The sequence below is a fragment of the Pristiophorus japonicus genome, chromosome 5 (genome assembly GCF_044704955.1).
Source record: "Pristiophorus japonicus isolate sPriJap1 chromosome 5, sPriJap1.hap1, whole genome shotgun sequence".
Lineage (NCBI taxonomy): Eukaryota > Metazoa > Chordata > Chondrichthyes > Pristiophoridae > Pristiophorus > Pristiophorus japonicus.
Window position 1 is genome coordinate 20911319 of NC_091981.1, and position 24366 is coordinate 20935684.

The following is a 24366-nucleotide window of genomic DNA, read 5'->3' on the forward strand; positions in this document are numbered from 1 at the left end:
CATGTTTCAATTCCTCCAAATCAGGCTTCTGCCCCTGCCACAGTAAAGTCTCAAATGATATTCTTTGTGACAGTGGCAAAGGCAAAATATCCCTTCTCGTCCTTTTTGACTAGTCTGCAGCCTTTGCTGCAATCCATCCTTCTTCAACGCCTCTCCACCATCGTCCAGCAGGATGGGACTACACTCGCCTGGTTCCATTCCTATCTATCAAATCGTAGCCAGAGAATTAGCTCCAATGGCTTCTCTTCCCGCTCCCGCATTGTTACCTCTGGTGTCCTTGGCCTCCTCCTATTTCTCATCTACATGTTGTCCCTTGGCGACATCATCAAAAATACAGCGCCAGTTTCCACGTTTGCTAATGACACCCAGCTCTATGTCACCACCACTTCTCTCGACCCCTCCACTGTCCCTAAATTGTCAGAATGCTTTTCCAACATCCAGTTCTGGATGAGCAGAAATGTTCTCCAATTAAATATTGGGAAGACCGAAGCCATTGTTTTCGGCCCCATCACGAACTCCATTCCCTAGCCACTGACTCCATCCTTCTCCCTAACATTTATCTTGAGGCTGAACCACACCCTTCACAACTTTGATATCATATCTGACCCTGAATCGAGCTTCCGACCACATTTCTGCGGCATAATAAAGATCGCCTATTTCCACCTCCGTAACATCGCCCGTCTATGCCCCTGCTCAGCTCATCCGCTGCTGAAACCCTCATCCATGCCTTTGTCACCTCTAGATTTGACAATTCTACACACTTCTGGCTGGCCTCCCATGTTATACCCTACATAAGCTTGGTCATCCAAAACTTGGCTGCCCGTGTCCGAACTCGCACCAAGTCCCGTTCACCCATCACCCCTCTGCTCACTGACCGACAGTGGCTCCTGGTTAAGCAATGCCTCGATTTCAAAATTCTCATCCTGGTTTTCAAATCCCTCCATGGCCTCGCTTCTCCCTATCTCGAATATCCTCCAGCCCCACAACCCCCACCCACCCAAGATATCTACGCTCCTCTAATTCTGCCCTCTTGAGCATCCCTGATTATAATTGCACAACCATTGGTGGTCGTGCCTTCTTTTGTCTCGGCCCTAAGGTCTGGAATTCCTGCCTAAACCTTTCGGCCTTTCTTATCCTCTTAAGATTCTCCTTAACGCCTCCATCTTTGACTAAGCTTTTGATCATCTGTCCCAACTTCTCCTCATGTTGCTCGATGCAGAAATTTTTGAGTTATAATACTCCCGTGAAGCACCGTTGGACATTTGACTACGTTAAAGGCGCTATATAAGTACAAGTTGTTGTTAACCAACAAATGTCACCTGTCTTCTATAAAACATAATCTTAACCTACCCATTAAATAACCTCCTTCTCACAGTACAAACATCCAGACAATTGGCACTTGGGTTCTGAATACAGAAATCTGAAGCATTAAAATTGGGTGATTACACAACTATTGTTTCAAGGTATAAAACAATCAATCAAATCACCGCCAACAATGAAGTAGTAAAAGTCAAACTCTCAATCAATTATTCATCCATCCAGTCCTGCTCCACTTATTTCTGCCATTCTTGCATTAAGAAATCCGAACCATCTATGAATGTGTTTCCACACAATCCTTGCTTTTGGTAAATAACTTCAACTGTCAAGAGTAATTGAAATTTCATCGATAAAAATGATCATTAAAAGTCCTTTTCCATCAGTTGTCATCAAAACACAAGGAATGGGAGAGTCAACAAACTTCCGTGTCAAAATTAAATTGGTTTTAATTCAACTACTCCAGTCACCAAAACTCTCACTTGTTCATTATTGATCCGATTTGTAATGAAAATGGACATGGATTAAGAAAGTTACTTTTTTTTAAATCACCTCTCCAATTTCCCCAAAAGACACACATCTACACTTGTTACCTATAGTCTAGGACTTCAGCTTCTTCCAAGCCCACCCATTCCCAACCAACCAAAAAGCACTTCTTGATCAAGGACTGTTCTACAAACATCTGAAGAAACCAAAAAGCTTCTAAATTTAAAAATGGGACATGTTTCCCCCCTGCCCGCCGCCCCCAAGAACTTCTCAGTCTACATCATCTAGAGCCAGTTTAGGATCTCCGAGTGACACAAGTTACATTCTCATGTCACATCACAGAATGACACCTTCAGGGCATTTTGTAAACAAGAGAGAAGAGTAGGCAAGGAATTTTGAAGGAAAAAGAAACCATGAATACCAGTAACAGAAGACTGAGGAACCTTGAGTGCCTCTCGGTCACAACCTAGAAAGGAGAACCTATGCCAAACTGATTACCGAACACTAATGTTGAAGAACTATAGGCTGAATATTATATCACTTATTAATAACCCTTCACCCAGAAAAAAGTATCGCAAACACCTTTCCACAACGAGTTGATGGAACCTTGTTGAAATCAGGAAGATCATCACCCATTCGAGATCAGACAAATTGCAGTTAAGATTCAACAGAAAAACCCTCAATATGGAGCGGTTGAGAAGTACATCAAGGTCCAAAAAAAAAAGTTAAGCAGAAAAATAAAAGCTTCACCCCCTTCCCCTCACCCCCTAAAAAGCCGAGTTGTTGGATCTCCCTTCTCTTCGTGAGTGTGTTGCGACATCGCTGGAGGACGGCACTAGTTCTGACTGCACGGCCAGCAGCAAATAGTTGGGAGCCGTCTCCCTACACTTCAAGCCACACACTCTAGTACCTTAGCTACCGCAGGGAGGAGGGAAAACAGAGGCCAAGCGCAACATTGAAGAGACTCCCCCCACCCCAAAAAAAAAAGAGACAAAGTCAAGTCTCCTTTAAAAGATGATTTCAAACAACTATCTTTCAACCACCACCTTCCCCCGGACGCGTGCGCACCCTCACACACCGGGTGCACCCCAGCAAAAAAAAAGAGCTGTGGAGTCGGATCGCCATCCGTCTCCGGGTTTAAATGAGGGAGGCAAGGAGGGTGGGGGTTGAAGAGTGGGTAAGTACGTATTCGGAAACCCCCTCCCTCCAAGATAGCTTAATCAATCATTCTTTTTTTTCATACCTCATACAGCTCCTCCGAAGCCATAATCCTCAATACCTCTAAATCAAGTAGAGAGAATCACTTTCCAAACCACCCCCCCCCCCTGTGCTCTGGATGTCTGGCCTCCTATTTTTTTTTACTCAAGAGGAGGGAGGAGAAGGAGGAGGAGGGAGAGAAGATGCCAGTGCGCAGATCGCACTGCGCAGCGGGGAGCTCGCGCTGCTCCACGAGGGAGAGCGGAAGTTGTACTTTTTTTTGCCCCCCCACCCTCCCGTCTCGTCAATTTAGCCCTGCGCGTGGAGAGCGCGCGAGACAGAAAAGGGAGGGAGGAGGAGGAGGAGGCGGAACGGTTAAAAAAAAAGGAATCAACCTAACTTGGATTTTTGGGGGAAGGGGAGGGGAGCGAGCGTCATTACGTCAGCACTCGACGGACCAGCCGTTTACGTCGCAGCGGCTGCTCTCCGGGGGTTGGCTGGCTGGTTGGCGCGTGACGTTGGCACACACGGAGAGAGGGAGAAAAGGGGGCGGGGCACGGCACAGGCAGAGAGCGAGTTGCGGGGGCGGGGCTTGGTACAACGTCAAGTTAGTGTGAGCGGGAGACCGACGGAGTCAAAGTCCAAGTGGTTTGTGGCCGTTGACAGTGCAGGCTTTACAAAGGCCACAGACTCGTTTGATGGCCGCTGCCTTGCTCGCCTTGCCCGGACGCTGGCAGTTATTGAGCACAGTCAGGTGAGGGTTGTCACACTATTTCAAAACGATTCGGTGGCTGAAAGTTTAACGCTGCTTCCTAGCTCTTTTCCTCAGTTTGAAAGTCAGCTGTTGAGCAGACTCCTTGCAGCTTGACAGCTGAGCCGGGCCTGGATTTTATAAATTGAACGATGTTTTTTAAATTGAGGTTTCGCTTCAGCTTTGAAAGGTTCTGAATGGAGCTTCTTTATCCAAAGATCTGAGATTGACTTGTCTTTAATCTTTAATCTTTAATCAAAAATTACAATTCCTTTGTTTGAAGAATTCATTATTTCGGCTTCATTTTTCAAATATTAATTTCCTGCATGTATAAGTTAGCCATTAGCTGCTCCATGTGGGACGCAGTGAATGGGCATTGCTTAAATTATCAATATTTCCTCAAGTATGTGATCTTAAAGAGTCTCGGGAAGAGTCCACCACATGTTTTTAAAGAAGTTAAAGAGACTGTTTTGTAATATGTCTGTTGAGAATACAGGCCACTTAACTTTCAACCCACTTACATTTCACCTTTCAGTTGTTTTCTGATTATGCATAATACTGGCAAAACTGCATTGATTGCCCATTCCTAGTTGTCCTGTGGTGGTGATGGGTTGTCTTGAACTGGTACAGTCCTTGTGGTGATGGTAGTCCCACAATAATGTTGGGTAGAATTCTAGGATTTGAACATTGTGAAAATCATTACTTCTCTCAGTCATGCTTTATTCCTACAATATATCTGCCTTTACAACCCAAACTTACTGTAATCAAATCATTGCTTTAAATATTGCCTACTCTTTTTTTTTTCCTGCCCTTGTCATCCTTGCCATGCACTATGAACCTTGCCTTGATATTTCAATGTCAAAAAGCTCCAACCCACATGGAGCTCTCTCATTGCTAAAACTGTTGCTAAGAAGCTTAGCATCCTCTTTCATGCAAAACATTTTCTTTTCAACATTTAGCTCTAAAGTTCAAGTTCTTCAAAGACTTGAGTACTGTTCACCTACCTGGAAAGGTTCCTCCATTACTGTTTCCCCAGTTCTGGATAGTATACAAGAGAAAAACTTGTATGTTGGACAGTCTTCTCAATATTGCAACTTATCTTTCCTTGCATTGTTTTTATCAATACTTCTAGTCATTGCTCATTTTAACTTTTCTCATGTACTGACTGCATGCTCTTGTCATATAATTTTACAGCACAGAAACAGGCTATTAGACCCAGCAAATCTGTATTGCTGCCTTTCTCCACATGTACTATGTAGTCTAATCCAACTTTCCTGCTCACTGCCCTTGTCCTTTTTAATATTCCTCTTTCCAAGCAACTATCTAATTTCCCTTTAAAAGAATACGTACTCTGCTTCAGCAGTGGGTTTATGACCGACAATTCCACATTCTAGCACCTGTGCAAATTATTTTTTTCGAATTTCCCTTTAGTTTTTATGAATATCTTAATTTTTGCACTCATTACCATCTTACCAGTAAGTGGAAACAATCTATCACTGTATAGTATTTAGACGAAGTGACTGACCGTTCACTACACAAAAACAGTTGATGATAACCAAACAAAGAAGGTTTCTCTTCTTTCGGACAAGTGGCCTTGGATAAGAAAATAAAGATATCACTGCGGTGTACTTTTCTTGACTCTCATCAGTATACCATGTTATAGAAACATAGAAAATAGGTGTAGGAGTAGGCCATTTGGCCCTTCGAGCCAGCACCACCTTTCAATAAGATCATGGCTGATCATTCACCTCAGTACCCTGCTCCTGCTTTCTCTGCATACCCCTTGATCCCTTTAGCCGTAAGGGCCATATCTAACTCCCTCTTGAGTATATCTAACGGACTGGCATCAACAACTCTCTGCAGTAGAGAATTCTACAGGTTCACAATTCTCAGTGAAGAAATTTCTCCTCATCTCAGTCCTTAGACTGTGACCCCTGGTTCTGGACTTCCCCAACATCGGGAACATTCTTCCTGCATCTAACCTGTCCAGTCCCGTCAGAATTTTATATGTTTCTATGAGATCCCCTCTCATTCTTCTAAACTCCAGTGAATACAGGCCCAGTCGATCCAATCTCCTCATAGGTCAGTCCTGCCATCCTGGGAATCAGTCTGGTGAACCTTTGCTGCACTCCCTCAATCGCAAGAACGTCCTTCCTCAGATTAGGAGACCAAAACTGAACACACTATTCCAGATGAGGCCTCACCAAGGCCCTGTACAACGGAAGTAAGACTTCCCTGTTCCCATACTCAAATCCCCTAGCTATGAAGGCCAACATGCTATTTGCAGCCTTCACCGCCTGCTGTACCTGCATACCAACTTTCAATGACTGATGTACCATGACACCCAAGTCTCGTTGTGCCTCCCCTTTTCCTAATCTGCTGCCATTCAGATAATCTGCCTTCATCTTTTTACCACCAAAGTGGATAACCTCACATTTATACAAATTATACTGAATCTGCCATGCATTTGCCCACTCACCTAACCTGTCCAATTCACCCTGCAGCCTTTTAGCATCCTCCTCGCAGCTCACACCACCACCCAGCTTCGTGTCATCAGAAAACTTGGAGATATTGCACTCAATTCCTTCATCTAAATCATTGATGTATATTGTAAATAACTGGGGTCCCAGCACTGAGCCCTGCGGCACCCCACTAGTCATTGCCTGCCATTCTGAAAAGGACCCGTTTATCCTGACTCTCTGCTTCCTGTCTGCCAATCAGTTCTCTATCCACGTCATTACCCCCAATACCATGTGCTTTAATTTTGCACAACAACCTCTTCTGTGGGACCTTGTCAAAAGCTTTTTGAAAGTCCAAATACACCACATCCACTGGTTCTCCCTTGTCCACTCTACTAGTTACATCCTCAAAAAATTCTAGCAGATTTGTCAAGCATGATTTCCCTTTCATAAATCCATGCTGACTTGGACCGATCCTCTCACTGCTTTCCAAATGCGCTGCTATTTCATCTTTAATAATTGATTCCAACATTTTCCCCACCACCGATGTCAGGCTAACCAGTCTACAATTCCCTGTTTTCTCTCTCCCTCCTTTCTTAAAAAGTGGTGTTACACTAGCTACCCTCCAGTCCATAGGAACTGATCGAGTCGATAGACTGTTGGAAAATGATCACCAATGCATCCACTATTTCTCGGGCCACTTCCTTAAGTACTCTGGGATGCATCCGATCAGGCCCCAGGGATTTATCGGCCTTCAATCCCATCAATTCCCTAACACAATTTCCTGACTAATGATATCTTGCTGAAGTTCTTATAGGCTGACACAGTTGCAACTTTCTAAGACATGTCTGCATAGTTGAGTGACACCTTTTAGAAAGGGCTTGAGATAACCAAATTTGCCTTTGATTAGTTAAGTGATTCTCTTTTTATTCTAATTTTAAGGTCATTCATCCTTACATCCTCATTATGTTAATATTGTGACTCACTGTGTCCTTTCCTGCTTGAACTCATTCCTTCCTTCCTAGAACATAACTCTGGAAATAGGAACATAACATAAGAAATAGGAGCAGGAGTAGGCCATTTGATTCCTCGACTCTGCTCCGCCATTCAATAAGATCATGGCTGATCTGGTCTTGGCCTCAACTCCACTTCTCTGCCCGCTCTCATAACCCTTGACTCCCTTATCACTTTCGGCTTTCCCCTTTTCCTGCAATCTAAAGGCCAGATAAAAAGCCATGTTTGTGTTGCCCAATTTCTTCTTTTTGATTTACATCTGATATCTATTTTTTCCCAATTTTGGTGGTCACTTCTAAGTTTTGACCCTTCTCTTCTTTTGTGTTGTATGTCTAGATATGTGTGCATCCACAAACTCTTCTAAGTAGTTGTGGCAGAGGTGTGAGAATGTATTTGTTCTATGGGAAATGAATATTAAAAACAATCACTGTATATGTAGATTGGTTCTAGAGTAACTGCTGCTGTGTTAATCGAAATCTAATGTTAGAAGAACTGAAGAAAAAGGAGTTACAAGATATGAAACCCCAGTGGAACTGTTAGTTTCATTGTACATCCATTGTAACCAATACACAGAGTAATGTACAACAACTATTATCTACACAGAAACATAGAAAATAGGTGCAGGAGTTGGCCATTTGGCCCTTTGAGCCTGCACCGCCATTCAACATAATTTGTACGGTCTTTGTTGCAGTAAAAATACACTTTTTGAATATGTAGATCCGTTGGGAGTATGGGAATCGGCTCAGAATGCTTGAACTTATTACCTAACCAGGTGAAGTAATAAAATGTTACCTTTTTTAATACAGGAACTTATTGGCGCATCCATTCACTCGTTCTAGAAATGATGGTGTGTAAACTGGTGAAACGCTAAGATAGGTTCCACAACACTAACATTCTTTGATCTTGTTCATGAAGGATATTATCAATGGCTGAGTACTTATTGGGTATTTTGAATTAGTGTGTGTGAGTTACACATTCTAGTCAGCCATACATACATTCTCGAGTTTAGTGGTGTCAGTTATTCCCATAAACGGTCTGGTTGTCTTTGGTGGGAGTTGATTCTTGCTGCCTTATATCTACTTGAACAATAGTGGGACCAGGGTGTGTGACAATGGCAACTCCATTGTGACCTGAATTGGAGATGGGTGTCTTTTGCACACGTATTTAATTGCTGTGAAGGCAGACTGAGTTGAGACTTGATGCTCGCATCGCAAAACACTTGACCCTGCAAAGAAAGCCCTATTCAATGCCTCATAACCAACCAGACGACTCCCAATGAACCGGAGCAGCAGCGAGTCCATGGTACCCTCAAGTCCACCATAATTAGCACCTGTGAAGAGACTCTCTTGGTTACTCCACCAGAAAACATCAAGACTGGTTTGATGAGAGCGGCCAGGAGATCCAGGAGTTGATAAACTAAATGCAAGGAATTCTTGAATTGGAAACATCACCACCAGAGTGGCTCCTGGACTAGTTTTGATCGCCTAGATGGGTCGGAGAGGAATTTCCCAGATATTTCTTTTCTGAAATTGACCTGGGTTTTTAATTTTTTGCCTCTCCCAGGCAATTACATGGTTTCAGGTAGGGTAGATTGTATATGTTGTGCTACACGTGGTATCGCAATTGTGTGGGACAGACTTGATGGACCAGATGGTCTTTATCTGTCTGTCCATTTTTCGTATGTTCGTATCACAACTGGAGAGAAAGAAAACAGATCTACAGACAACTGAAGGCTGAGGTCCAACAAAAAACCCGTTACCTAAAGAACAGATGGTGGGTGGAAAGAACGCAGGAGATCCAGAAACTAGCTGACAATCATGACTTGCGTGAATTTTTCAGCGCAGACAAGACCACCTATGGCCAAAACACTTCAGGTCCTATCCCACAGAGCTAAGGACAGAGGGGCAGTCAGTACCTGCTGGAAGGAGAACTTCGAAGATCTCCTTAACCAAGACTCGTTTTCTTGACGTGAGTGTTCTCTATTCCATCCCACAGCATGCTACCCACCACCCTCTCGGCGCAATACCAACCTGGCATGTGGTTGAAAGGGCCATCCAAGAGCTGAAAAACAACAAGGCCTCGAGTAGATGGAATCCCCGGCAAAGTACTAAAGCAAGATGGAGAGTGCTCTTGGCGCGAATCCGTTACCTCATTTCTCTTATCTGGAAGGAGAGCATGCCAGGAGATTTCAGAGATGCAGTAATCATGACCATCTTCAAGAAAGATGACCATTCCGATTGCGGTAATTAGAGAAGTAGCCTGGATGATCACATGTGCAGGAAGTGGCTGCAGCAACTTGAGCTCCGCATTTCAGAGTTTGAGCGGTGCTGGAGTCACCTGCGGTGCAAGGCTGAGAGCGATGTGGATAGCATGTTTCTAGAGGTGGTCACCCCGCAGCTGAAGAGTGTGCAGGCAGGGAGGGAGTGGGTGACCGCCAGACAGAAGAGGACAATGAGGCAGTTAGTGCAGGAGTCCCCTGAGTCCATCTTGCTCTCCAACCAGTATTCTGTTCTGAGTACCGGTGAGGGCGATGATACCTCTGGGGAATGCAGCCAGAGCCATGGGAGGGAGAGGAAGAAGAATGGAAGAGCAATAGTGGTAGGGGATTCAATAGTCGGGAGCAGACAAGCGTTTCTGCAGCCGTAGAAATGACTTCAGTTGCCTCCCTGGTGCCAGGGTCAAGGTTGTCACCGAGCAGCTGCAAGACATTCTGCGGGGAGAGAGCGAACGCCAGAGGTTGTGGCCCATATGGGTACCAATGACTAAGGTAGAAAGAGGGATGAGGTCCTGCAGGCAGAGTTTAGGGAGCTAGGAGAGTGATTAAAAAGCAGGACCTCAAAGGTAGTGAGTGCTGGATTACTGCCGGTGCCACATGCTAGTGAGTACAGAAATAGGAGGATAGAGGAGATAAATGTGTGGCTAGAGAGGTGGTGCAGACGGGAGAGCCTTAGATTCCTGAGGCATGGGACCTTATCTGGGGGAAGTGGGACCTGTACAAGCTGGACGGGTTGCACCTCAACAGAGCCGGGACCAGTATCCTCACGAGGGTTTGCTTGTGCTGTTGGCGGGGAGGGAGGGGGGGTGGGGGGGTTAAACTCGCTTGGCAGGAGGATGGGAACTGGAGAATAATTTAATTGGGGAGCAAAGCAAAGCTGGAATTGGGCAGCAGAAATGTAGAAAGTGAATTTGGAAGACAGAGGAAACAAGGGCTGGAAAATAGACAACAGTGGAGTTTGGCACCACTAAATGATATATACTTCAATGCAAGGGGTATAGGGAATAAGGCAGATGAGCTGAGAGCACAGATAGACACTTGGAGTACGATATTATAACCATTACTGAGACATGGCTGAAAGAAAGACCGGTATGGCAGCTCAACATTCCTGGTTACAGATGGGATGGAGAGGGGGGTAAAAAAAGGAGGAAGGGTTGCATTATTAATTGAAGAAACAATTACAGCTGTGAGAAGGGATGATATGTTTGAGGGTTCATCAAACAAGGCCATATGGGTTGAATTGAAGGACAAAATAGGGGTGTGTACTGTAGACATTCAAACAGTCAGAGGGAGAAAGAAGAACAAAAATGTGGGCAAATTGCTCCGAAGTGCAACAACTATAGAGCAGTAATAGTGAGGGATTTCAACTACCCGAATATTAACTGGGGAAAAAAGCAGTGTAAATGGTACAGAGGTTGCGGAATTCCTAAAATGCATTTAGGAGAACTTCTTTAGCCAGTATGTAACAAGCCCAATAAGGGAGAGGGAGGTTCTGGTCTTGGTTTTGGGGAATGAAGAGACTCAGGTGGAAGGGGTATCCGTGGGAGAACATCTTGGAGCTCGTGATCATAATTCAGTAAGATTTAGGGTAGTTATGGAAAAGGACAAAGGTGGACCAGGAAAAAAAAGTTCTCCACTGAAGTAAAGCCAATTTTATTGAGATGGGATTGGGCCGAAGTGGATTGGAAACGACTACTTGATGGTTAGACTAGATCGACTGGGCCTGTATTCACTGGAGTTTAGAAGAATGAGAGGGGATCTCATAGAAACATATAACATTCTGACGGGACTGGACAGGTTAGATGCAGGAAGAATGTTCCCGATGTTGGAGTCCAGAACCAGGGGTCATAGTCTAAGGATAAGGGGTAAGTAATTTAGGACCAAAATGAGGAGAAACTTCTTCACTCCGAGAATTGATAACCTGTGGAATTCTCTTCCGCAGAGAGTTGTTGATGCCAGTTCGTTAGATGTATTCAAGAGGGAGTTAGATGTGGCCCTTAAGGTTAAAGGGATCAAGGGGTATGGAGAGAAAGCAGGAAAAGGGTACTGAGGTGAATGATCAGCCATGATCTTATTGAATGGTGGTGCAAGCTCGAAGGGTCGAATGCCCTACTCCTGCACCTATTTTCTATGTTTCTATGATAAATCAGTGTCAGAGCAGTGGGAGGCATTCAAGGAGGAGATCCTGAGGGTACAGAGCAAGTATGTTCCCTAAAGGGTGGAGCTAACAAATCTAGAGCCCCTTGGATGTTAAAGGACATGCAGAGTCAGATCAAGAAGAAATGGGAAGCTTATGACAGATTCCGAGAACTCAACACTGCAGAAACTCTCTAAAGGAGCATAAGAAGTACAGGGGTGCAATTAAAAAAGATATCAGGAAAGCAAAGAGAGAGCATGAAAGAATGTTGGCAAGTAAAATCAGGGAAAACCCAAAGATGTTTTATAAATACATTAACAACAATAGGATAACTAGAGAAAGAGAAAAGGGCCTATTGGAGACCTGAAAGGAAATCTGTGTGTGGAGGCAGAAGATGTGGGTATGATTCTTAATGAATACTTTCCATCTGTTTTCACAAAAGAGAAGGGCGACGCAGACTTTGCAATGAGGGAGGAGGAGTGTGAAATATTAGACGAGATAAACATAGTGAGAGTAGAAATATTAAGGGGCTTGGTAGCTTTGAAAGTGGATAACTCCCCAGGCCTGGATGAAATGTATCCCAGGCTGTTAAGAGAAGTAAAAGAGGAAATAGCAGAGGCTCTGTCCATCATTTTCCAGTCCCCTCTGACTCCAGGTGTGGTGCCAGAGGACTGGAGGACTGCTAATTTTGTACCTTTGTTTAAAAAGGGAGAAAAGGATAGACTGAATAATTATAGCCAGTCAGCTTAATCTCTGTTGAGGGAAAATTATTGGAAAAAATTCTGAGACCGGGAGTAAATCAAGGACAGTCGGCATGGATTTGTTAAGGGAAGGTTATGCCTGACTTACTTGATTGAATCTTTTGAGGAGGTAACCAGGAGGGTTGATAAGGGCAGTGTGTATGATGTAGTAAATGGATTTTAACAAAGCTTTTGATAAGGTCCCACATGGCAGACTGGTCACGAAAGTAAAACCCATGGGATCCTGGGCAAAGTGGCAAGTTGGATCCAAAATTGGCTGAGGCAGGAAGCAGTGGATAGTGGTTGATGGATGTTTTTGTGACTGGAAGGCTGTATCCAGTGGGGTTCCGTAGGGCTCAGTGCTGGATCCCTTGCTTTTTGTGGTATATATCAATGACTTGGACTTGAATGTTGCGGGTATGATTAAGAAGTTTGCAGTGTGGTTGATGATGATGAAGAAGAAAGCTGCGGATTGCAGGAAGATATCAATGTACTAATCAGGTGGGTGGAACAGTGACAAGTTGAATTCAATTTGGATAAGTGTGAGGTAATGCATTGGAGGAGGTCTAACAAGGCAAGGGAGTACACATTAAATGGTACGACACTGAAAAGTGCAGAGGAACAAAGGGACCTTGGAGTGCAGGTCCACAGATCCCTAGCAGGCCAGGTAGGTAAGGTGGTTAAGAACGCATATGGAATACTTGCCTTTATTAGTTGAGGCATGGAATACAAAAACAAGAAGGTTATGCTTGAACTGTATAAAACTCCTGAAGTACTGTGTGCAGTTCTGACTGCCACATTACAGGAAAGATGTGATTGCACTGGACAGGGTGCAGAGGAGATTGACAAGAATGTTGCCTGGACTGGAGAATTTTGGCTATGAGGAAAGATTGGAGATACTGGGTCTCTTTTCTTTGGAACAGAGTATGCTGAGGGGAGACCTCATTGAAGTGTATACAATTATGAGGGGCCTGGATAGAGTGGATAGGAAGGACCTGTTTCCTCTGGCAAAGGTGTCAACAACCAGGGGACATAGATTTAAAATAATTGAGGGGAGGTTTAGAGGAGATATGAGGGGCAATTTCTTCACCCAGAGAGTAGTAGGGGTCTGGAACTCTGCCTGAAAGGGTAGTAAAGGCAGAAACCCTCACCACATTTAAAAGATACTTGGATGTGCACTTAAAGTGCCGTAACCTACAGGGTCACGGACCAAGAGCTGGAAAGTGGGATGAAGCTGGCTAGCTCTTGGTCGGCTGATGCGGACACGGTGGGCTGAAATGGCCTCCTTCCATGCTGTAAATTTCTATTATGAGCTTCCCTGCTGTCTGCCACAGGGAAAATTATCGCAAGAATCGTCCTCTGTTGTCTCCTCCCAGTGGCTGAAGAGCTCCTCCCAGAGTCTCAATGTGGATTTTGCCCACTAGGAGACACTACAGACATGATTTTCACCATGTGGCAATCCAAGAAAAATATCGGGAGCAGCATCAACCTCTGTACATGGCCGCCTTTGACCTCACACAGTGCTTCTGTCAACCAAGAGCGATTATGGAGTGTTCTACTCAAATTCGGCTGTCTTCAAAAATTTGTCACCATCCTTTGCCTGCTTCATGATGACATGGAAGCCATGATCCTTACCAACAGATCCACCACAGACCCAATACAAGTGCAGACAGGGCCAGGCAAGGCTGTGTCATCGCACCAACTTTCTTCTCAATCTTTCTCGCTGCAATGCTTCATCTCACCTTTAACAAGCTCCCCGCTGGAGTGGAGCTCATCTACAGGACGAATGGGAAATTGTTCAACCTCCATCACCTCGAGTCCAGAACCAAGGTTGTTCCAACCTCTGTCATTGAATTACAATATGCAGACGACTCTTGCGTTTGTGCACACTCTGAGGCCGAACTCCAAACCCTCGTTGACACCTTCACTGAAGCGTATGACAGACTGGGCCTTACATTAAACATCGTAAAGACAAAGGTTCTCTACCAACCTGCCACAGAACTTGCGCTGCCCCCGCCTCTTTTCCCCCCACCCCAGGATTATCAAGATCCATGACGAAGCCTTGGAAAGCGTGGAACTTTTTCCATACTTTGGGAGCCTTCTGGCAGCGAGGACAGTCATTGATGACGAAATCCAACACCGCCTTCAGTCTGCTAGTGCAGCCTTCGGTCGCCTGAGAAAAATGTTTCAAGACCAAGATCTCAAACTCTGCACCAAGTTCATAGTCTACAGTGATGGCCGCCCTTCTACATGTTTTAGAGACATGGACAATGTACAGTAGGCACCTCCAAAGCACTGGAGAAATACCTCTGCAAAAATAGGCGTACCAATGTTGGTGTTGTCTCAGGCCAACATCCCCAGCATCAAGGCATTCATCACGCCCAACCAGCTCTGAAGGATGGGCTACATTTTCCGAATGCCTAATACAAGACTCCTGAAGCAAGCACTCTACTCCGCCACGGCGAGTGAGATCCAGGAGGGCAGAGAAAACGCTTCAAAGACACTCTCAAAGCCTCCCTCAAAACATGTAACATCGCCACTGACTCTTGGGAATCCCCGGCCCAAGACCACTCAAAGTGGAGGAAAAGCATCCGAGAAAGCATCCAACACTTCAAGTCTCTTCGTCAGGAGCATGAGGAAGCCAAACGACAAACCAAGCACCCCCCCCTCCCCACCCCTGTGACCGAGTCTTTAGATCCCACATCGGACTCATGAGTCACCTTAGAACTCATTTTACTGTGGAAATAAGTCATCCTCAACTCCGGGGGACTGCCTAAGAAGAAGTTGCTGCTTTATTTCACAGTAAAGTGAATATACAGCGCAACAGATATGATCAGACTCATCATCAATTGATGTAATTTATCTCCATATAATAACATTAAAATAGCAAAGATGCTACGCTTTGGTCATTTTTCTTGACTGATATAGATTAATTCCTCTCTGTTCTGTCCCACAGTCCAAGCTAGAACCTCTTTTTCTACAGTCTCCTGTCTTTCATGGCCCTTGCCTGGCTGCCTGCACCATTTCATGTTTCCAAAAGTCCGACTATATTTTTGGTATCCATGTCTTTCTTTTTAACCCCAGCTTCACCGTCCAATGGAGATCAAAGGGTTTTCCAACACGATATGAGGTGTTTCCTGAATATTCAGGCCAGCAAACAAAGTTTTTATTGTTTAGTCTGAGGGAAAATCGCTGCTTTTTAACATATTAGCCACTGTTCGCCTGGCTGTCATTTTTTTATATAAAAAAATCCCGAGAATACACATAGCATTAAACGTAATGTTTTTTTTCCCAAATCTGTTCTGTGGAAAACGTTTTTTTTTTAAAAAAAAAGGCCAAAACATGATTGTGTAGAAAACTGAAATTTCTTTCAGGTGCACTCTCCATTGAAGAGGTCAAGCACAATCCTTGGTGTAGAGTTTACATATGCCAGATTGTCAATAATGTAATAGGAATTTAAAAACAGTTTTGTAACCACCTGATTCTGCAGTAGCTGCAAAGTACAAGGCTGGGCCTGGTGTACAGTAGACATTACCTCATTAACCATCCATGAGAAGAGATAAGAAAAACAGTAAGTATATAGTGCATCAGTCAGGAAAGCCATAACATAGGCACGGTTTCTCACTAGCGAGTACAAGGGACCAAATATCCTTGCAGGCAGTGGGGGAGTGTCATTCAGCAGGGGGTTGGGCATCAAGATGTAATATTGAAAAGTAGAAACAAGGTGCACAAAGGACTGGGAGAGAGTTGGAGTAAAAATAATACAGAATTAGGTGGGATCATAGAAAATAAAAAGAGGTTTAAGTTAAGTGTGCATTTACACTCCACAAAGTGTGGTTAATAAGATTGGTGAGCTGCAGGCACAAATAGCCACATAGGATGACTGTAGTGGTGATACCTTTTTTGAACCAGGTCTCAGTTAAGATTGGATGCTTAATATTCCTGGGTACAAGGCACTGTTCCCTTTTAAGCTGCGAGGCCGCGCAGAGCTCTGGAGCTCCTGCGCAGCTGGCTCGCTGACTTTTAAATGGGAAATTTAAAGGGGCTGTGTACCCCCAATAAATTAGAGAACATTGTTAGAATGTATGCTGGAAAAAAGGTGTGGTAGCAGTTTTGATTAAGAAAAATCTTGGTGCTTCAAAGAGTGTTCTTGAGGGGTCAAAGACAGAATGTATTTGGTTGGAGCTAAGAAACAATAAAGGTGCGATGACGCTACTTGGTGTAATATATAGGCCACCAAATTGTGGGAAGGAGATAGAGGAGCAGATTTGCAAAGAAATTACTGAGGTGTGCAAGAACTATGGAGTAGTGATAATGGGAGACTTCAGCTACCCCAATTTTTGAATGGGTAGTAACTGTTAAGAGCAGAGAAGAGGAAGAAATTGTGAACTATGTTCAGGAGAATTTTCTTGATCAGTATGTTTCCTGCCCAATGAGGAAGGAGGCATTGCTGGGTCTAGTCCTAGGGAATGAGGTAGGTCAAGTGGAGAATATCACAGTTAGAGAGCATTTCGGGAATAGTGATCATAGTATTGTAAGGTTTAGATTTGTTATGGAGAAGGACGAGGAACGATCTAGAATAAAAGGAGGGCCTTTCAGCAAATTGTGGAAGATCTGGCCCAGTTAAATTGGAGACAAAGACTGGCTGGCAGAAATGTGATGGAGCAATGGGCGGCCTTTAAAGAAGAGATAGTTTGGGTACAGTCTAGGTACATTCCCAGAAGGGGGAAAGGAAGGCCAACCAAAGCCAAAGTAGGATGAAGCAGATGTCCGCTTGATAATATAAGGGAGAATCAGACCGAATATATAAACTAGAGAAGTGAAAAAAAGAAATGAGGGGCAAAGAGACAGTACGAGAATAGATTGGCGGCTAACATAATAGGGAATCCAAACATTTTCTACAGTTATATTAACAGTAAAAGGGTTGTCGGAGGAGCAGTGGGGCCGATTAGGGATTGAAATGTAGATCTATTGGTGGAGACAGAAGGCATGGCTGAGCAACTAAATGAGTACTTTGCATCTGTGTTTATCAAGGAAGGGGACTTTGCCAAAACTATTGTAAACGAAGAGGTTGCTGGGATACTGGATAAGATCAAAAATAGATAGAGGAGGTACTAGAAAGGGTGGCCGTACTGAAAGTGGATAAGTCATCCAATCCGGATGGGATGCATCCTAGGTTGCTGTGGGAAGTAAGGCTAGAAATTGCAGATGTGCTGGCCACAATCTTCCAATCCTCCTGAGGTGGTGTCAAAGGATTGGAGAATTGGAAATATAACACATTTGTTCAAAGGGGGAGAAGGATAAACCTGGCAATAACAGGCCAGTCAGTTTAATGTCGATGGTGGGGAAGCTTTTTAAAAACAATAATCTGGGAGAAAATGAACAGTCACTTTGACAAGCATGGACTAATAAAGGAGAGCCAGCACAGACTTATTCAAACACTATTTGCCCTTAATAACTTGGTTGAATTTTTTGATGAGATGAGGGCAGTGCAGTTGATGTTTATGTGGACTTTCAAAAGGCGTACGCTAGGCTTATTGGCAAAATTGGAACCCATGGGATAAAATCATCATAGGCAGTCCCTCGAAATCGAGGAAGACTTGCTTCCACTCAAAGTGAGTTTTTAGATGACTGAACAGTCCAATACGGGAATTACAGTCTCTGTCACAGGTGGGACAGACAGTCGCTGAAGGAAAGGGTGAGTGGGGAGTCTGGTTTACCGCACGCTCTTTCCGCTGCCTGTGCTTGCTTTCTACATGCTCTCAGCGATGAGACTCGGTGCTCAGCGCCCTCTCAGCTGCTCTTCCTCCATTTAGGGTGGTCTATGGCCAGGGTCTCCCATGTGTCAGTGGGGATGTTGCATTTTATCAAGGAGGCTTTGAGGGTGCCGTTGAAACATTTCCTCTGCCCACCTGGGGCTCACCTGCTGTGTAGGAGTTACAAGTAGAGCGCTTGCTTTGGGAGTCTTGTGTCAGGCATGCAAACAATGTGGCCCGCCCAACAGAGATGGTCGAGTGTGGTCAGTGCTTCGATGGTGGTGATGTTGGCCTGATCGGGGACGCTAACGATGTGTCTGTCCTCACAGGGGATTTGCAGGATTGTGTGGAGACATCGTTGGTATTTCTCCAGCGATTTGAGGTGTCTACTGTATATGGTCTACGTCTCTGAGCCATACAGGAGGGTGGGTATAGCTACAGCCCTGTCGACCATGAGCTTGGTGGCAGATTTGAGGGCCTGATCTTCGAACACTCTTCCTCAGGCGGCCGAAAGGCTGCGCTAGCGCACTGGAGGTGGTGTTGAACCATGTCGTCTGTCTGCCCTTGCTGATAATAGGCTACCGAGGTATGGAAAGTGGTCCACATTGTCCAGGGTCGCGCCGTAGATCTTGATGACCTGGGGGACAGTGTGTGTGGCGAGTTCAGGTTGGTGGAGGACCTTTTGTCTTATGGATGTTTACTGTAAGGCCCATGCTTTTGTACGTCTCCGTGACGATGTTGACTATGCCTTGGAGTTCAGTCTCTGTGCGCAGACGCAAGCGTCATCTGCGTACTGTAGCTCGACGACAGGTTGAGACAGTCTTGGATCAGGCCTGGAGACGACGAAGGTTGAACAGGTTCCCACTAGTTCTGTAGTTTAGTTCCACTCCAGCGGGGAGCTTGAGTGAAGTGGAGCATTGCAGCGAGAAAGATCGAGAAGAGAGTTGGCGCGATGACGCAGCCCTGCTTGACTCCGGTCAGGACGTAGATTGGGTCTGTGATGGATCTGTTGGTCAGAATCGCATGTTGTCGTGAAGCAGGTGGTGACAAACTTTTGGGGGCAGCCGAAACGGAGGAAGAACGCTCCATAGTCCCTCGTGGTTGACAGTGTCAAAGGACTTTGTAAGGTGAAAGGCGGCCATGTACAAGGGTTGGTGCTGTTCCCTGCATTTTTCTTGCCGCTGTCGCGCTGTAAAGATCATGTTCATTGTACCTCGTAGTGGACGGAATCCGCACTGTGACTCCGGGAAGAGTTCCTCAGCCACAGGGAGGAGATGGTTGAGGAGGACTCTTAACGACGACTTTCCAGTGGCTGATAACAGGGAGATTATTCTGTAGTTGCCGCAGTCGGACTTTATATCTCAAATAAAGCAATGTGACTGAATACTGTAGACTTGAGTAAGTGTGACCTTAGCCTCTTTATTCTGCCTCCAGAGTGCCGGTACGGCAGGGGAGGCCTGCTTATATGCAGTGCTCCCAAGGGATGTTGGGATTCCAACAGGTATGCCCTCTGGTGGCGGTAGAATGCTGGTTACAAGGTGTTGCATACATAACAGACTTGTCCCCTTATTTAAAGATGGTCATCTGATGCCATCTTCCACCTCTCTCTCCCTCAAACCTCCCCCCTCCATTCTCTTTCCCCCCCCTCACTGTCTATGGGATAAAAGGGGCAGTAGCAGCATGGATTCAAAATTGGCTAAGGAATAGAAGAGAGTTGTGGTGAATGGCTGTATTTCAGACGGGAGGAATATATACAGTGGAGTTTCCGAAGAAAGTACTAGGACCACTGATGTTTTTGATCTACATTAGCAACAACAACTTGTACTATGTTAAAGGCACTATATAAATACAACGTCCCACAGCACTTCACAGGAGCGTTATCAAACAAAATTTGACACCGAGCCACATAAGTTGATATTCGGACAGATGAAGAGGTAGATTTTAAGGAGCATCTTAAAGGAGATTTTGTTTTATTATCTCATTGACTTGATTTAATAAGCAGTATTAACCAGACATTCCTAGTCCTTGAAATTACATTAGAGGTAAAGGATGTATGATATTCAAGAATACCTCCACTTTAGAGCCATATGAGACTTTCCTTTGTGGGGTTATATAGGATATTATCAACACACTGCACGGATAAGCATAAGGAAAATGGATACCAAGCTTGGAAATGAGCGAGAAAGAAGGGCGTCCAAAATTAACAGATGTGTTTTGAGGAGGTTTTTCAAGGAGAGGCAGAGGTGTTTAGGAAATAAATTCCAGAAAGTAGGACCGAGACAGTTGAAGGCTCTACCACCAATGGTGAGGTAAAGGGAAGGAGGGAAGCACTAAAAGGCCAGAGTAGAGCAAGCAGGAGGCTGGGACGGGCGGAAAGGAAATAAGACAGAGAGATTGCAGAAAAAAGATGCAGTAAGACCGCTGAGGAATTAAAAGATGTGGATTTTAAATTGAATGTATTGACGTACATGGAGCCAATCTACTACCACAACAACTTGCATTTATATTAGTACCTTCACTCTAGTAACACGTCCCAAGGTGCTTTACGGGAGTGTTAACAAACAAAATTTGACTCTGCGCTATATAAGGAGATATCCGGATTGGTAACCAAAACCTTGGTCAATTACCGTACGGCCACTAAGGTGGAGTGATGAAAATTGAGGATATGCAAGCGGCCAGATTTGGAGGTGTGCAGAGACCTCGGAAAGTTGTAGGGCCGGAGGAGGTCGGAGATAGGGGATAGGGAGAGAAAACATGCAGTAGAGTTTTGGATAAGTTAGAATTTATGAAGAATCTTGGGTATGTATGGTATGTATTTCAGCCGCCTAGAGTCGGAATCCAGTGGCAATGATTCCAAGAGATTGCTTTGATATTTGAATTCATTTTGTTCGCCAGAGTTTTTGTTCCTGCTAGTGATGAATATTGGCATCACAGACTTAATTGAATTTCCTGAAAGAAGTGCTGATTGTTAGATTCTTTATCGCAGTGAAAACATCCTACACATACCCGTGAGAGCAAGTCCTGGTGAGCAATGGGACAACTTGGATAATTTTGGGACAACACCTGTGTGATTACTCTTTTGTATACTTTCAGGTGCCTCCACGTTGTTCATGTTTTTACCAGGAGAGGCAAATAACTAAACACAACCGCCCCGAAATTAAACTCAGGAGATGGGGGTGTGTCCGAGCAGCAAGCTCTGGAGAGGCGGTTCTGAAATTAGCATATTTAAATCTGGCTTTTTTGCCAATGCCTCCTGCACAGGTTTCCTGGCAGTGAAACTGAGGTGAGATGATCAGGATGGATAAATGCCCAATCTGAATAAACTGCTAACACCTGCTTTCTCAGTTCCCTCTGGGAAGCAGTTTAATGAGAGTACCTGTGAGAGTTTGGAGGTGTTAATACAGAGAACATCGTGATGGGTGGTACCAAGGCTGCTTTTGATTGGACTTTGGACAAGGTGTGCATGCTGTGGAGGGAGTTGCAGGTGGCCAGCGGACAAGCGAGCAACAGAGGGATCCAGGTCGCAGGAGACACGACCCACCTAAGAGTGTCTACAGACAGAGGCTCGGATTCTTTGACCTGTCGAGCAGTGCTTCTGAAGGCTGAGATTGTCACGTCGGGTTGTTGCAGACATCTGCAATCTCCGAGAAAAAGACCTGCTGCCTGCTGGACCAGATAACTACACTTTACCATGGCTGTGAAAGTTACCAGTGCCCTCAATTTCTCTGGTTCGATAAAGAGTGGGAGCACATTCAGAAGAGCTGGAGCGGCGAGCCAGCGCAGCAATTTTAAAAACAATACAAAACAAGGAGTGAGGTCACAGGACAGCAGGTAGGTGATATTGTGTTTTTTTTTTGTCTAAACTAGGACAGTGGTTTAAACTAAGAGCGGGAAACTATAACTTACTTTATCAAATTTAAAAACTTAACTAGGTAAACTAATATAACTGTAAATCATTGAATAAAGATTTTAGCTAATTAAATAAATTAAAATAAGGCTTTAGCTAATTAAATAAATGTTAGACGAAGTCATGGTGGAGCACGTTGTGTGTCTGGACTGCAGTATGTGTGAGTTTGTGGACAGAGAGACTGTCCTGAGCGAACACGTCGTGCACTAGATGCTCTGCCTCGAATCTCTCCGGCTCAGAGTCATTGAGCTGGAGTTGGAGACTCCAACACATAAGGGAGGGGGAAGAATGTTATATATGTAAACCTGTAAATACCTTGTTTAACCACCAAAGGGCTCAGCCCCTGGAGTCCCAAGGGATCCCACAATCCCTTGGGAGCACCTGTGCATAAGAAGGCCTCACAGGCTGGAGAGGCACTCTGTAATAAAGGACTCCGGTCGCACATTACTTTGAGCTTGCAGTATCTGGTCCGATTCTTTAATCAAGACATAACCAGTATCTGGACAGTTTGCTCCAAACTTCGGTCGCATCTCGTAGAGATGTGCAGGATCAGAATGGGGTTGGTGTGACCGATAATGTGCAGAGTAAGGGGAACCCAGGTAAGCAAGGGAACGAGGATCCACAGAAACTGATCCTATCCAACAGGTACAATGTACTTGCGACCTGTGAGGATAAGAATAAAGCCTGTCGGAAGGACAACCAGAATGTGGACCATGGCACTTTGGAGCAGGAGGCTGTCCTAAGGAGGGAGGAGGTGGAGGAAAGGAAACTTAATGTGCTAGTTTTAGGGAGTTCTATAACTGGGGGGAGAGATAGCATCCTTTGTAAGCAAGATTGAGACTCCCACATGGTATGTTGCCAACCTGGCGCCAGGGTGAGGGACATCTTGAACTGGCTTGAAAGGATATTGGAGGGGGAGGATCCAGTCGTTGTGGTCCATGTTGGGACCAACAAAATGGGGAAAAGTAGGCAAGAGGTCCTATGTGGGGAGTACCAGGACCTCGAGTGGTATAATCTCCGGATTATTACCTGAGCCATATACAAATTGGCACAGGAATAACCTGATCAGGGAAGTGAACATGTGGTTAAAGGAGTGGTGTGGGGAAAAAGAGGTTCCATTTCATGGGGCTCCGGCATCAGTATTAGGAGGAACAGTGTGGCGGCCCCGACCTGCATGAGAACACCAGCGGCAGATCGGGGCCATAAAAATGAGCGGCACCTGGACAGCATGGTGGCATACCACTTCAGGAAGTGGTGCAAGAGGGCGATTGGATTGGATGTCCCCAAGGTCCAAGTTGCTGATTGGAGCGTGGGCATGTACAGTAGGAGCGGTGAGTGATTGTGGAGCGATGTGATCGGGGCCCAGGGGCAGCAAGGGCCAGCCCACACTGTGCTATGTGTGTGCACTAGGTCCGTGCAGCAGAGCTGGTCTCCAGTCATCTTGGTTAATCCTTCCAAATAGACCAAGACCTAGCCCTGTCAAGCCCATGTGGTGGCTGGTGTGCAGTGTTTTATAAAAAATGTTTTAAAAATCCATGTACTGGCATCTTCCATCCTTCATGTCGTTTGGGACCTGGAATATCAGGTCCTTCATTGAAACACCCGTGAACTCATCCCTTTTTGGTGTGGAAGCAAGTCATCTTTGATACAAGGGACTGCTTAAGAAGATGATTAGGAAGGAACTATACCATTGGGATGAGCTCCACCTGAACCAGTCTGATACCAGGGTCCGAGCAGAAAGGATAAATAGGGTGGTCACGAGGGCTTTAAACTAGTAAATGAGGCGGGGGCGGGGAGAGGCGTGCGTGCTCGGGTGGAAATTGTTGTACAGTTTTGGTCTCCGTATTTAAGGAAGGATATACTTGCACTGGGGGCTGTTCAGGTTGATTCCGGAGATGAGGGGTTGAGTAGGTTGGACCTATGCACATTGGAGTTCAGAAGAAGAATGAGAAGTAATCTTATTGAAACTTGCAAGATAATGAGGGGGCCAGACAAGATGGCTGCAGAAAAGATATATCCACTCGGTCGGGGGAACTAAAACTAGGGTACATAATCTCCGAATAAAGGGCCGCCTATTTAAAACTGAGATGAGGAGACATTTCTTTGAGGGAAGTAAATCTATGAAATTCTCTGTCCCAGGCTGGGTCATTGAATATATTTAAGGTGGGGATGGGCAGATTTTTGAGCGATAAAGGAGTAAAGGGTTATGGGGAACGTGCAGGGAAGTGGAACTGAGTCCATGATCAGATCAGCCATGATCTTATTGAATGGTAGAGGTGGCTCGATGGGCCAAATGGCCTGATCCTACTCCTATTATGTTTTATAAAAAA

At 45.0% G+C, this 24366-nt stretch overlaps 2 protein-coding genes across 3 annotated transcripts in view; one reads left to right on the plus strand and one right to left on the minus strand.

Moving 5' to 3' along the window:
* Positions 1-3279, minus strand: part of cdyl (chromodomain protein, Y-like) — a 277192-nt gene extending 273913 nt beyond the window's left edge. The window contains exon 1 of the mRNA XM_070880370.1: positions 3044-3279. Coding sequence (XP_070736471.1) covers positions 3044-3067 — 24 coding nt within the window. The 5' untranslated portion in view covers positions 3068-3279. The remainder of the gene's footprint in view (positions 1-3043) is intronic.
* Positions 3280-3584: 305 nt separating this feature from the next.
* Positions 3585-24366, plus strand: part of eci2 (enoyl-CoA delta isomerase 2) — a 267830-nt gene continuing 247048 nt past the window's right edge. Inside the window, exon 1 of one of the 2 annotated variants that reach the window (XM_070879800.1) lies at positions 3585-3751. In XM_070879800.1, the coding sequence (XP_070735901.1) occupies positions 3696-3751 (56 nt within the window). In that variant the 5' untranslated portion in view covers positions 3585-3695. The remainder of the gene's footprint in view (positions 3752-24366) is intronic. The other variant, XM_070879802.1, reaches the window with a different exon arrangement.